General features: G+C 40.5%; 1 protein-coding gene across 2 annotated transcripts; it reads right to left on the bottom strand.

The window, feature by feature from the left end:
• Positions 1-4,056: 4,056 nt before the first annotated feature.
• LOC108942050 (ammonium transporter Rh type C 1-like) lies at positions 4,057-12,491 on the bottom strand. Of its 2 annotated transcripts, none has more exons than XM_018765100.2 (11): positions 12,435-12,491; positions 7,739-7,931; positions 7,220-7,370; positions 6,923-7,070; positions 6,364-6,530; positions 6,048-6,185; positions 5,782-5,918; positions 5,422-5,546; positions 5,171-5,244; positions 4,878-4,951; positions 4,057-4,777 (listed from the first exon to the last, which is right to left on the bottom strand). In XM_018765100.2, exons 2-11 carry the CDS (start codon positions 7,909-7,911, stop codon positions 4,744-4,746), a joined length of 1,221 nt encoding a protein of 406 aa, XP_018620616.1. In that variant the 5' UTR covers positions 7,912-7,931; positions 12,435-12,491; the 3' UTR covers positions 4,057-4,743. The 2 variants fall into 2 exon arrangements, with proteins under 2 accessions (XP_018620616.1, XP_018620615.1); XM_018765099.2 differs by lacking the exon at positions 12,435-12,491 and adding an exon at positions 9,292-9,565.
• Positions 12,492-12,762: the final 271 nt, after the last annotated feature.

Genomic DNA, 12,762 nt, shown 5'->3' with positions numbered 1-12,762 from the left:
TTAATGTCCTGTGGTGAGCATATGAACCCAGAGCCCAGTGCAACTGAGAATGTACAACTGGACCTAAAAACAGCTGTTTACTCATGGTCCCCATCCAACTTGAGAAAGCTTCAGCACTTTTGCAAAGATTGCAGTCTCCAAATCTGCAAAGCTGACACAAATCCAAGGCTATGATTGCTGCAAAAGGTGCCTCTACTAAATACTAGTTTGAAGAGTGAATAATTAGGCAATCAATTTTTGTTTTCACTTTATCTGTGGGTTTTTTCTTATCGGTGTCAAACTTATGAAATGCACTTTGATTAAAAGTTTTCAAAAATAAAATGTCCAGGATAGTGAATACATCTTTAGGCACTGAAGACTTTTTTGCCTTGTTAGTAATTTTTTATCTACAATAGGTGTCTTATTCACTGTTGATTATATTTCACTCTGCAAAGGACATAGATATTCTGTACATACTACTGTTCAGTCCTGCCAAAAGCAGTTGTCCCTTTCCAGTGTTCACTGTTCTTGCAGGTATTTGACATTAAATTTGATTAGATTTTTGTCAGTTCTAGCAGTATATAAAGAGTCTGCAAGAGAGAACGTGTATATAGTTTTTATATTTATTTCCTATATTCATAGTCACTAAGTAGTTGAAAAGCCGCATTTAGTGTCTTTCAGATGTAATATTGCCCATTTGAAAAGTGAATTGATTCAGAAATATTAATTCATCAGTCCACCATAAACTTTTCCAGCAGTCTTGAGGGACATTTGGGTGCTTTTTGGCAAACAACAGACAAGCTATCATGTATCTTTTAAGTGCCACTGACCAATATTTAATAATTTTAGTACAGTGCCTTTTACATCTCATATTATCCACTTAATTAGATTAACTAAAGTTAGGGGGCAATTATTATAACTGCATATTTTATTATCTTGCAGAACAAGGAAATGATATAAGTACTGTTTTTAGGTCATTTTTTATCTTGCAAGCCCCATTCATAGTGCTAGAACTCAAAAAGATCAGTGGCCAAATACTTTTTCACAGCACTGTATGTACTTGTTCATGTAGCGTCCGGACGGGAGTCCGACACGGACGCGCGTTGCTATTACGTCCAAACACAGACGAAATATAAAATGACTTCACGTGCAGTGTGATGTTAAAAGTGTACTGTGCGTATTGTAAGACACTCGGTGGAAGTGAAACAGGAAACACGAGACCAGGAAACACACACGGTGTTTGAACTACGGTGAACAGTGAAACGCTAATCTGTGAGTCTGACCGCAACCCTGAGACGTGACGAAATACCGGACAGGAACGATGGACCAGGACTGAAGAACAAGAGGCAGGAACTGACGGGACGGGCACTCGGGACTGGAACATGCACACCTAGGAAACCGATTGTGGGAACAAGAGACTACGAATCGCCAAGAGAGCACAATAGAACCGCTGATTAAGAATCCGCAAGTAGTTCTGCTCCGCTGACTCCTTTTATACCTCCATGTCCTACGAGACTGTGAGGTGATAGGTAAGCGTTAACTAGCGGCACTGAGTGGCGCCGCATCTGACCAGGAGGGGCAGTGACCCCGTGGGACGTGACAGTTCATTCCTGTCAAATTGTCAATCACAATCAGTCATAACCACCAGTGAAAGTATATGGTCACAAATGGAAGGGGACTTTTAGTACTATTATATAATATTGTATTAATTCAGCTGATGTCAACAAAGTGACTTATTATTAAGCTTTTTTCAATGATTTACTCATTTATAAACCAGGGCAATTTTTCCTCAAGCAATTCACAGTAAATTCTTTGTTTAATGGTACTACAGTAGGAGAGGGATCAAACATTCAGACTCTGGACCAATGGTACCTCATTTTTAAGAGGCTATATTATTTGTGCCATATTTTTTAACCATTGTAAAAATACACGAGCCATAGTTTAGAAATAAAAGTTCAACATGATATAATTTGTAACACTGTAAAAAGTGTGAGCTGGTGTGTGGTCCAGGATGCAGGAGCTCAACGCTGGAGCGCAGTCAAAGACCTGCCCCTGCACTAAGTAAATGATTTACTGCACTCACTCAAGGGTAATAAAGAAGGACTATAAAAGCACCTAGTCACAGAAAAGGCCCCAAGAGATAGTGTCACTGAGAACAGCAAGACAAAAGCAATAAAAGTTTATACAAAGTTGATAGGAACAGGCAGCTGAGAGGCAATTTACACTGAGTGTCATGTTAAACTGAGAAAACTGGTTGGAAAATTGATGCTTTATCTGTACTCAAGGTTTGTGTGCACAAGCACACAGCTTAGAGTGAACATTGTTCCAGACCTTCACAACCCTTCCCTGGACAGTCAGTTATTGATAATGAAGGAATATATAGATAGTATTTTAATGTAGTTTAGGTGTCTCTCCCATGAGAAATAATGGTAAATCAGCCTCGTCAATCAACAAATCAACAGGAATTGCCCTTTGAGTATTTTGAGCATTGCCCTTGGAGTATTTTTGGCAGCATATGGCCTAGGAGCTATCAGACACTGAGGACTTAAAGGGTCCATGAGCTTGACATTCTCATATTTATAGCCACATATACTTAATAGCAAATTAACCTAAAGTGTGGGTATGAAAGTTTATGAAATGAGTGTGCATCGTCATATTACATTTTATGTTTTTCAAGCATGCTGTCTTTAAGACATAAAACAGGTCTGATTATTAAAATGACTAAGTTTTGTGGTTATTGACAAAACACTTCGCTTTATAAAAAGCTGACAGGTCAGTGTGGGACGGGGGCTTTGCAAGCTCCATGAAACTGCCCCCCCAAAAAACACACAGTCTGAACCACTTGTCCCATATGGGGTCGTAGGGAGTCAGAGCCTAACCCAGCAACACAGGGCATAAGGCTGGAGGGGACACCAGTCTGTCACAAGGCACCCCAAGTGGGACTCAAACCCCAGATCCACCGGAGAGCAGGACCTGCTTCAACCCACTACGCCACTGCGCCTCCTTAAAACAGCACAAATTTAAAAAAGCTATTTTTTTCCAGTCTGTAACACCACTTAGCCCCCTACAACTACAGCACAAATGAAGCACAAAGGAGTAAGGCCGAATTTGAGTTTCTATACCACCGTAGGGGAGCTGAGCGAAGTCATGTGCCATGTAAACAAGCTTTAATATCTTTAAAACCAAAGGAGACAGAACTGCAGTTTAAACAGCACAAACAAATTCAAATGTCTGTGGTGTTGTAGGGGTCTAGTGATGTCACAGCCTGAAAAAAAATATCTCAAAAACAACAACAGCAAAAATTCGAATTTTCACGGCACAAAGTAGCACTAACAAATCATGTTTTTTTCCATTCATTTGTGCTGTTTGTAGAGGGGCAGCTTCACAGAGCTGGCCCAGCAGCCATCTTTGTCAGAATTAAATTGATACAGCCAAGAGAGCTTGTGTACTAGATGACCCTAGCCAGCTCACCTCTTAAAAGTTCATGGTGCTTGTGTGTTTAAGTGGATAAGAGGATCTCCTCATCTCTGCAACATGTAAGAGTAGGAGATTAACTGAGCAGAATTAAAAAAAGCCTTTACACAGCCGCTGCTCCGGCATTGTATGTGAATGTTTGTTTGTGTACCTTATTATTAAAAAAAAAGTTTTGTAGGAGGTCTCAGGATTCATCTATCCTGTGTTTTATGCACCTGCTTGAGCGATGAACACCGGTGTACCAAGTGGAAAGTAACAAACTAGGTTTACTTAAGAATCACATGTCTGCAGCTATGTCTCTTTCTCTTAATGTAATGCACAAATTGTATTTTTGTTGAGATGTACGTTGCTTTGGAGAAAAGCGTTTGCTAAATGAATAAATGTAAATGTAAATGAATTCTATGGTTCATCAGAAATGTGGACCTCACTTGGCCTGAGGAGACTGCCAAACTGAAATAGAAAAAGGTTTGCTGAGCAATTGTCTGTCATTTTAAAAAAAGCAGTCAGATGTCACATTCTCAACTTTTATTTTACAAATTTTAGACAGTTTAAGATATAGACAAGTAAAACAATTGAAATAGTATAATTCTATATCCTCTGGTATAGAGATTGTGTTCAAGGACACTTGCACATTTCCTGAACACACCAATACAGGACAGTTTTTAAAATGCAACAATGAATGTGTTAACATTTAGCCACAGGTGTACTCAGTTTTCTTCAACTTGGAAACAATTTTCTTTTCTATCAAGAACTAATATAGGCAAATGGTACAAGCTTTTTTTTTCAACAGCACAACAATGAATTTGACATGAGAATAGTTTATTTCAGAAAATAATATGAATATTACCCCATTACTGTAAACTGGATGGGACAGTACTAACCTGCATTATTCAAATGCAGAAACCAGAAAGCTTCAGCCTCAAGTCTGTTTGGACTGAAATATAAAAAAATAGATTTGGTATCCTGTTAAATTTTCTCCATGAAAGAACAGATTTGTAGCGGAACTGCTTCAGTCTGTAAATCACAAGATATGATGCTGAAGAGGTTCCTTGTTCTGGTCTAAAACAAACACCCAATCTGCTGCACTCACTGACAGAGTACAACAAGACCTCTTACAGCTTCAGTTATAATGCTGTTCTGTTATCTGCAGGTGTTATAATACATGTCTCCAGTCTGTATGACCATTTTATACATTTCACAAATTCAGAATTTTAGAAGGTATGCAGCATCATGTACATTTTATCATGTGAAGAGCATGCCATTTTGTCCACTGCTGGGGAAAGGAGGAGCCTAGCTCTGTTCCACTGTGAAACTAGACTCAGACCTAGAGACAGTGAAGGACAAAACCATTACAATCCATCCTTGTAAACACCAAAAGACAGCTCCCAAAAATAATCTTGTGCCCTATACCAACGGACACTTACACCTCTTGCTGCTTCCTGGTCATGTTGTGGTTGTACTCTAGAATGGGGGGAATGTTCTCTTCATCCTCAGGGAGCTGTGAACAACATAAAGCAGTTTAATCAATGTTGACTTAAAAGTTTTTTCCTTCATATATTCATAAGAAGTTTCAAGTGAAAAAGCTGGGACCTAAATTATTCATCTTTTCAAAGTGAAAGGTAAAAACAATGCAAACTGTAAAGTGTTTGACTGAACAGAATTCCTGAGCAAGAGGAAAAAATTCAGGTTGTGGAACTGGTTTTCATTCAGGTCTTACCTCCCAATATGCCTCATCATCAAAGCAGGCATCATCAGCAGGGTCCCCCCAGATTGGCAGCTTCAGTATGAGACCTGCAGACAAACTTGAGTGAAAAAAAAAAACAAAAAACCTATCTGGTGTCCTACGTTCTTTACCTTTGAGAGAAACTACATCTCAGCCTTTTATGACTAGGTGTCAAAATTTGCCCAAAATGCAAGGAGAATTAAGTAATATGATAATTGAGTCTACTCAGTTGATAGTGAACTCACCAACCAAAATGCCTCCTCCTATCCCAAACACTAAAGCCACACACAATCCAGCTGCCTGATATCCCCCTTGAATATTTGGGGACCTGTTTTTAAAGTTCCCAGTGAAGTCAAAGGTCTCAATCAGTCTGAAACAGAAAAAGCAGTCCTCAGCTACAGGGAGATTTTAGGGTGAACAGAACCACAAGCAAGCAGTGTTGATTTTCAGATTAAACACTACCAAGATCACTTTGTTTTTGCTGGAAATATAACTGGAAATACTGCTAGTGTGAAGAAGTTTACATTTGTTTAGCAGATGCTTTTTAAAGTGATAGAAGCAAAGTGAGGAATGAATTCCACACTGAAGATGGTGATTATACTCACCCTTCCTCTCCATATGCTGAAGGAGTGGCAGCTGCTGCAGTGATGGCTCCTACAACACCCCCGAGGAAACCGGGAATGGCATGTAGGTTATGAATTCCACAAGTATCCTGGATCTTCAGCGATTTCTCCATGAATGGCTGCCAGAAATCAGAAATGAGGACATTGACGCTTATTCCTCAATGGCAGACAGTTCACAATACATTCCAGGCATCATTTACTCTGTAGCTGCACACCTGAGTTGTGCAATTAAAGAACATTGAACTCACTGTTAGGACAAGGTAGCCAAAAGTTGAGATTATGCCACAGCAGAAGCCCACAATAAGGGATCCATAGCATGTCAGCAAAAATTCAGCAGCAGTTCCTACAGCAACACCCCCAGCAAGTGTGGCATTCTGGATGTGCACCTAGATTATGACAGATATTATTGGAGGCAACACTGGATTAATTAATTTATTCAGATGGATCATGGACTTTATAGTTACAATTGTTCCAATTGTATAACACTTCTCCTTAACAGTGCCATTTTTACTATATTTAGCTGTGTAAATACAGAATGTCTTTCTTGTAGAAAAAAGTATTTACCATATCCAGTTTGCCTTTCTTCTGGGTAACACTGGAAATAGCTACAGTAGTAAGAACACAAGAAGCCAAGGATAGGTAGGTGTTGATTGCTGCCCTGTGTTGGCCATCTCCATGGTAAGCAATGGCAGAATTGAAACTGGGCCAGAACATCCACAGGAAGAGTGTGCCTGCAGACATGGAAAAGTCATCAAATTCTTATGAAACCACACACACACACACACACATTTTCAGAACCGCCTGTCCCATACGGGGTCACGGGGAACCGGAGCCTAACCCGGCAACTCAGAGCGTAAGGCTGGAGGGGGAGGGGACACACCCAGGACGGGACGCCAGTCCGTCACAAGGCACCCCAAGCGGGACTTGAACCCTAGACCCACTGAAGAGCAGGACTGTGGTCCAACCCACTGTGCCACCGCACCCCCTTCTTATGAAACCATATCAGATGCAATTGAGTCTTGCATGAAAACTTTTGCTCATTTGTCCTCCCCCTGGTAGTTTTGGCTCAATACACAATGTCTCTTCACTCCACACCATTCAACCAACCCTCAGCTGGACTCACCAATCATGGCAAACACATCTGAGTGATACACGGAGCCAATGAGACGTTTGCTTTGGTCCAAGTTTGGTCGATAAAGAACCCAGGAAATGGCCAGGCCATAGTAAGCCCCAAATGTGTGGATCACCATGGAGCCACCAGCATCACAAGCCTAACAGAATTCAAACAGACCACCATAAAACCATTCTTAAACAGAAGTATAGATTTATACAGACATGTTGGTGACAAATTTGTCAGTCAGCTTTCAGTTGAGTAAAGAATTAAATCAACCAAATTAAGCCTTATACGTATATAACTTACATGAAGGACAGAGAGGATAATGAACTCCTCCACAGCATAAAGGGTGACACCAAACAGGGTCATGACCAGAAGCTGGACAGGGCTGACCTTGCCAAGCACTGCACCATATGCAATCAAGCAGCCAGCCACACAGAAATCAGCATTGATGAGGCTGAAGGAAAAGATTATGATTAGTAAGAAAGATTGAGTATAGGAGCTTTGCTACACCCTGCTCATAATTACATGTACAGCCAGCACATCAGTTTAATAGCAAATCTGAACAAGTCTTAAAATTATGTGGTTTTAAAAGGGATGTAACCTAAACTTAAGACATGCTGAAGTATAATCTCCTAGTCTTAGTATTTCATCATGCACAACCTGAAACTTCATTTATGCACAGTAAGGCAACAGTAATATACACATCAGATGGAATGAGATGGCATAGAAGTGCAATCGCTAGGCCATTGTGATGTCATATAGTTTGCTTTTTAAAGTTGTCTACATGTAGTATATAGAGAAGTCCCATACAGACAAACTTACTTCTCAATTCCAATTTTAATTTTTCCATCCGTGTAGTCCAGAGAGTGAAACCAGCCCTGCATCAGCAGTGCCCACTGAATACCAAAGGCAGCAACTAGGAAATTGAAGCCAACTGCCCCAAAACTATATCGCTTCAGAAATGTCATAAGGAACCCAAAGCCCACAAAGATCATTACATGGACATCCTGGAAACCTGCAGGACAGAGGAAAATGATGCAAACATCAGAGGACTGAATGAGACAATTTTCATTGTAACTGTCTTCAGTCTAATCTTTACAGTTACCCAAGAAAGTACATTTTATACCATTAAAGCTGTACCTAGCAAAAGAAATATTTTAAAGACAGTGAGCATGAAAGCAAAACTTTAAGCTAAACAGAGGAATTATAAAAAGAAGGAGTGCCTACACTACACCTGGCGCCTAGACTACAAAGTAGCAAGTGCCAAAGCCATTTGTATTACAGTAGGTTTCCATTCAAATAGCATGACAGGAGAGAAGAGGGGAAAATAAGCAATCCCTTGGTTCTCAAGGGGAGGACCAATCCTATAGAATACAGGTGCAGAAGATGACAAAGCTATTCCACAATGCCACACACATTCTACTGCAATGGTAGCCTATAGGGTCATATCTAGGTCCTGAAAGTGCCCGTATTGCCCTTGTTAGACCTTGGCAAGTCTGATTGCAGAGTACCCAACATTCAAGCCTCTGGGACATCTTAGCCTTCAGTAATAAGTAATTGGATCCCTGTTTAAAGGCCCTGTCTGAAAAAAGCTTTTGGTATAAGATTATTTTGCAGAGGCATGGTCTGGAGGTGAAACAGAATTTTCAAACCCTGAATAAGGAAGCATGTAGTTAATTAATCTAAGGGTGCTCAACACACCCTTCTGCAACAAGCTAGGTGACCCAGCCCAGCAGCTTTCAGTCTCCCTGACGAAATATGGAATCATACATGCTGTGAGTTGCTACTGCCATATCTCAATCACACAGAGTGAAACATCTGCTAGCCTGAAAATGTGTACATGGTTATAAAAGATTTTTGATGCATTACAGGATTTAACACAGACATCTGAGCAATATCTTATATTGGGAGGAAACTAAATAATCTCTATAAAACAGGTTATGTCCTGTGGTGTATTCAAAAGTGCAGAATACTGCAAAACAGCTGGCAAAGACCTGAAATTCCCTTAAGCAAACATTTGACAGTTAAGGATTGACAGTTCTTGGCTATTTGACACTGCAAGACCTCAAATTAGGGAGAGGGAAAAAACTGGTTTTACACTATGTTACTGTGGTTTCTTCCCTGTTGAGCTGCAGCAAAATCCTAAATCTAACATATAATGCACACATTTTTTTGCAGCACTTTAGAGTTCTTTTTTCAAAAGCAAGAACCAAACTCCTCAGTCTCCTGCAATTCAAAACGAAATAGTCAAGTTTTTCCTTTGCTTAAAAATGCGTATGAATTTATACATTAATATGCTTCTTCCCAAGAGAACCTTCAACTGCATGGTGAGATTTGCAAATCATAAAGCAACACATTTCATACAGGATACTTACTCGGATACCTATAATAGAAATCATTTTCGATGTTGCTCGTGATGTTTTGCTGGGCCATGTACTCGACCCAGTGAGTGTCAGACTCATAGTTGTAGCGGATGAAGACGCCGAAAAGGATGATCATGGCAATCTGCCACACGAAGCACACCGCCGGCAAACTAATCCGAACGTTCGTGTCCTTGTTCCCCACGCAGCGGTTCCCCAGGCAATTCCCCATGTTGCCTGATGCTCGGATGTCGAAGCTGTCGGTGAGTATCTTCAGCAGGTATGGAGCGCTAATTGCGGGGACTTAAATAGGAGAGATGTAGGTGTGTCCCCGGCCCGCAGTACCTCCGTGGTCCCACCCAGACACATGGCTTTTGGCGATAATATCAGTTCTCAGATAAGACATGGAATCATATGTGTCTCAGATACATTTTCATATGGAGCAAGAGTTAGACCCGCTTCATCACGTGAAGATGAGATTTTGATTTATCTCCCTTTTTCTATCTCTATGCTTGCGTCATTGGGTTTGCAGTGAGGATTTACTACCCCCCCACCTTCGCTTCGGACAAACTGATACGGATTCATATCTTTTGTGCGGATGAATGAGCAGAAACATATGATATACTTTCTCAAAATCTCATTTTATTTGCGGTCATCGCTGACAAGTTGTTTAGTTTTGGGGAGGGGCTCTCAGAACCGACGAACCCCTTAGACAAATAATGATCTGCGATTGAACTGTAGCAGATTATTTACGCATGGGATATTTCTCCATTCAAAATTAATTACAATAGCCTGGTGAAAATGAATAGATTTTTAGTTGTCTGATAATGTCATATTCTACATGAACGATTTATAAAACACATTATTATTACCGCTTTTTGTTTAAGAAGAGTATTCCTTTACAGCTGCAGTTAATTGATTTAACCACAGCGAGGATTACCAAAATGATCATAAATAATAGATTATGTGTAAACTGTGTATTGATGATCCCGAAAGGTTTTTACTTATCCCATCATGTGTCAGCGATTATAATATAGGAAGTAAAATCAACTGCTGAGCACTGTTGTTTGAAACTGATCTAACCAACCACTTTGTTTTTCGCAGTGAAATTTTCGTGTTAAAATATAAAACATGAAATGAGTTTCTTTGCTGTATATTATTATTATTATTATTATTATTATGTTTTCTCCAAAGATAAAATAATGCATTAACCTTTGAAAATATCAGGGCGTATATCATTGCATAATGAATCACACACACACACACACACACACACACACACACACACACACACTTTCAGAACCGCTTGTCCCATACGGGGTCACGGGGAACCGGAGCCTACCCGGTAACACAGGGCGTAAGGCCAGAAGGGGAGGGGACACACCCAGGACGGGACGCCAGTCCGTCACAAGGCACCCCAAGCGGGACTCGAACCCCAGACCCACCGGAGAGCAGGACTGTGGTCCAACCCACTGCGCCACCGCACTCCCCTTTGCATAATGAATCCTTAACGTAAATTCAGCATAATATTGGTGTTTAAACAATGAAAGGAAGGATTATTGTACTTTCACACAGGATACTGTCCTAGATACGTTAAACATGAAAGTATATGAGACATTGTTATTGCAGCAGCTGCATGCTTCCACGTCGGTGATGAGGCATTGCACAATGTTGTATGAGGGCTGATTTACCGGTTAACATAAAAGATTACCGGTAAGGAATTCCGTGTCAATGAATTTTTGTAATTGACTAGCGTCCCGTCCACCACCCTCAGGCTTGCACTCAATCATTCTGGCATAGGCTCCGATTCGCAAACAAAAAAAATCCCAATCACAAACACAGGGACAGGGAGAAAAATAAACCTGTGAGGATCCAGGGACCAGTGGCTCCTGGTCATTCTAGTGTGGTGACAGAGGATCTGTGTCGGTGTGTCTAATACAAAAGAGTAGAGCAGCTGTCAAGATTGGGCTTTGTTTTTGGTCTAGAGGGTAGAATTCATGCTTCGAACTCAAGGGGTCAAGGTTGCTGAGCCCATCTGATCTGTCCATTAAAATGTGGACGGCTTGCAGCAGCGAACCTCACCATGGATCCTGGGTCGGCGATGCCCTCCTTTCTACCGCAAGCCAAGGTGCAGGTAAATGGATGGGGGTCGCAAAACGTATATTTTATATATAAGGTGTGTGTGTGTGTGTGTGTGTGTGTGTGTGTGTATACACGGTATAACGGACACAAAGTAATTACGCGGGTGAACAACGGACAAGAGTGCACAATGACTAGATGCAAAGGAAAGAAAAAAAAAAAAATGATTACGGCTGGATTTAAAAGCAAAATAGTTCCAGAGTTTATACAGAGAGCAGTGTGGCCAGTTGTAGCTGTTACACAAGAGATAGCAGTCCCAAAAAGCCACCCCCGCTGCCACGTGCAGCACAGCTGGGAAGCACGCGCTACTGTTCCTTTGACGTGTGTTCTTGGGACATAGATACAGGTGTGTGCTGGGTTACTTCATGTCACTGCCATCAAGGAATTACAGCTAGCTTCTATGCTCTCAGAATTTCCTTCATATTTTCTGGATGGTTCCAAGGCTAAAAACCATGTTAAACGAAAATGTATACTTTATTTTTAAAAGGGGGGTTCAAAGTGGTACAGCTTGTTTTTTATTATTATTTTAGCAACCATGAAAAATGTCAGTATTTTTCCACGGTTTGCATTTTTCTTAATCGCATGGCTGCAATGGTATCACTTGGTGACTGGAAATGCCCCATGAAAAATTGTGTATCTAATATATTTTGGGAAATATTTCCTGTATTTCCCGCAGGTTGTATATAAAAAAAAAAAAACTAGATTCTCATATTTAAAAGCCTAATAACCTCCTAAATTTGCAATATTTTACTTTTTAGCATCTCAGTGAACGTACTCATGTGACAGTTCTCTTATGCAAATACATTCCAGATATTATCTGTCTTCTTGGTAATAGATGAGAGATAGTGACCTATCTTTTTAGAAAAGAAGAAACAATAATTTGATTAATCCATTTTGAAAATTCAAATATTAATATCAAACAGATATTGGCTGAATATAAGTAAGTAGCTGAAACGGATGGGCATTAAGAATTAGAAAGAAAAATATCATTTCATTAGGCTCAAGAATAAGATAATTACCGCGCACTTATAGTCGTTGACAGGTCTGCGCAGTCGAAGCTGCATGGGAAGTCAAACTGACAGGAGGAATGTGGGTTTAACGGTGAAGGCACGTGGTGAACAGGTGACCTCGCGGAACCTTTACACTGGGAGGTGGGTCCCCTGAGCTGCTCTCCTATTGGCGCCCAGGTCCTTCGCACCTCGCCATCCTTTTGCTTTCTCTTCTGACGTCTCTCAATTCTTAATCTTAACTGTAAAAACGAGCAAGTCGAAGCAAAGAACACTTAGAAATAAAAAGTGACTACATTCATGTATTGGGAATGCGGTAAAGGTGAGATCAATGTGGCAA

Source organism: Scleropages formosus, chromosome 7 (assembly GCF_900964775.1).
Source record: "Scleropages formosus chromosome 7, fSclFor1.1, whole genome shotgun sequence".
Lineage (NCBI taxonomy): Eukaryota > Metazoa > Chordata > Actinopteri > Osteoglossiformes > Osteoglossidae > Scleropages > Scleropages formosus.
The sequence above is the reverse complement of the archived record's forward strand: the minus strand, read 5'-3'. Positions and strand labels throughout refer to the sequence as shown.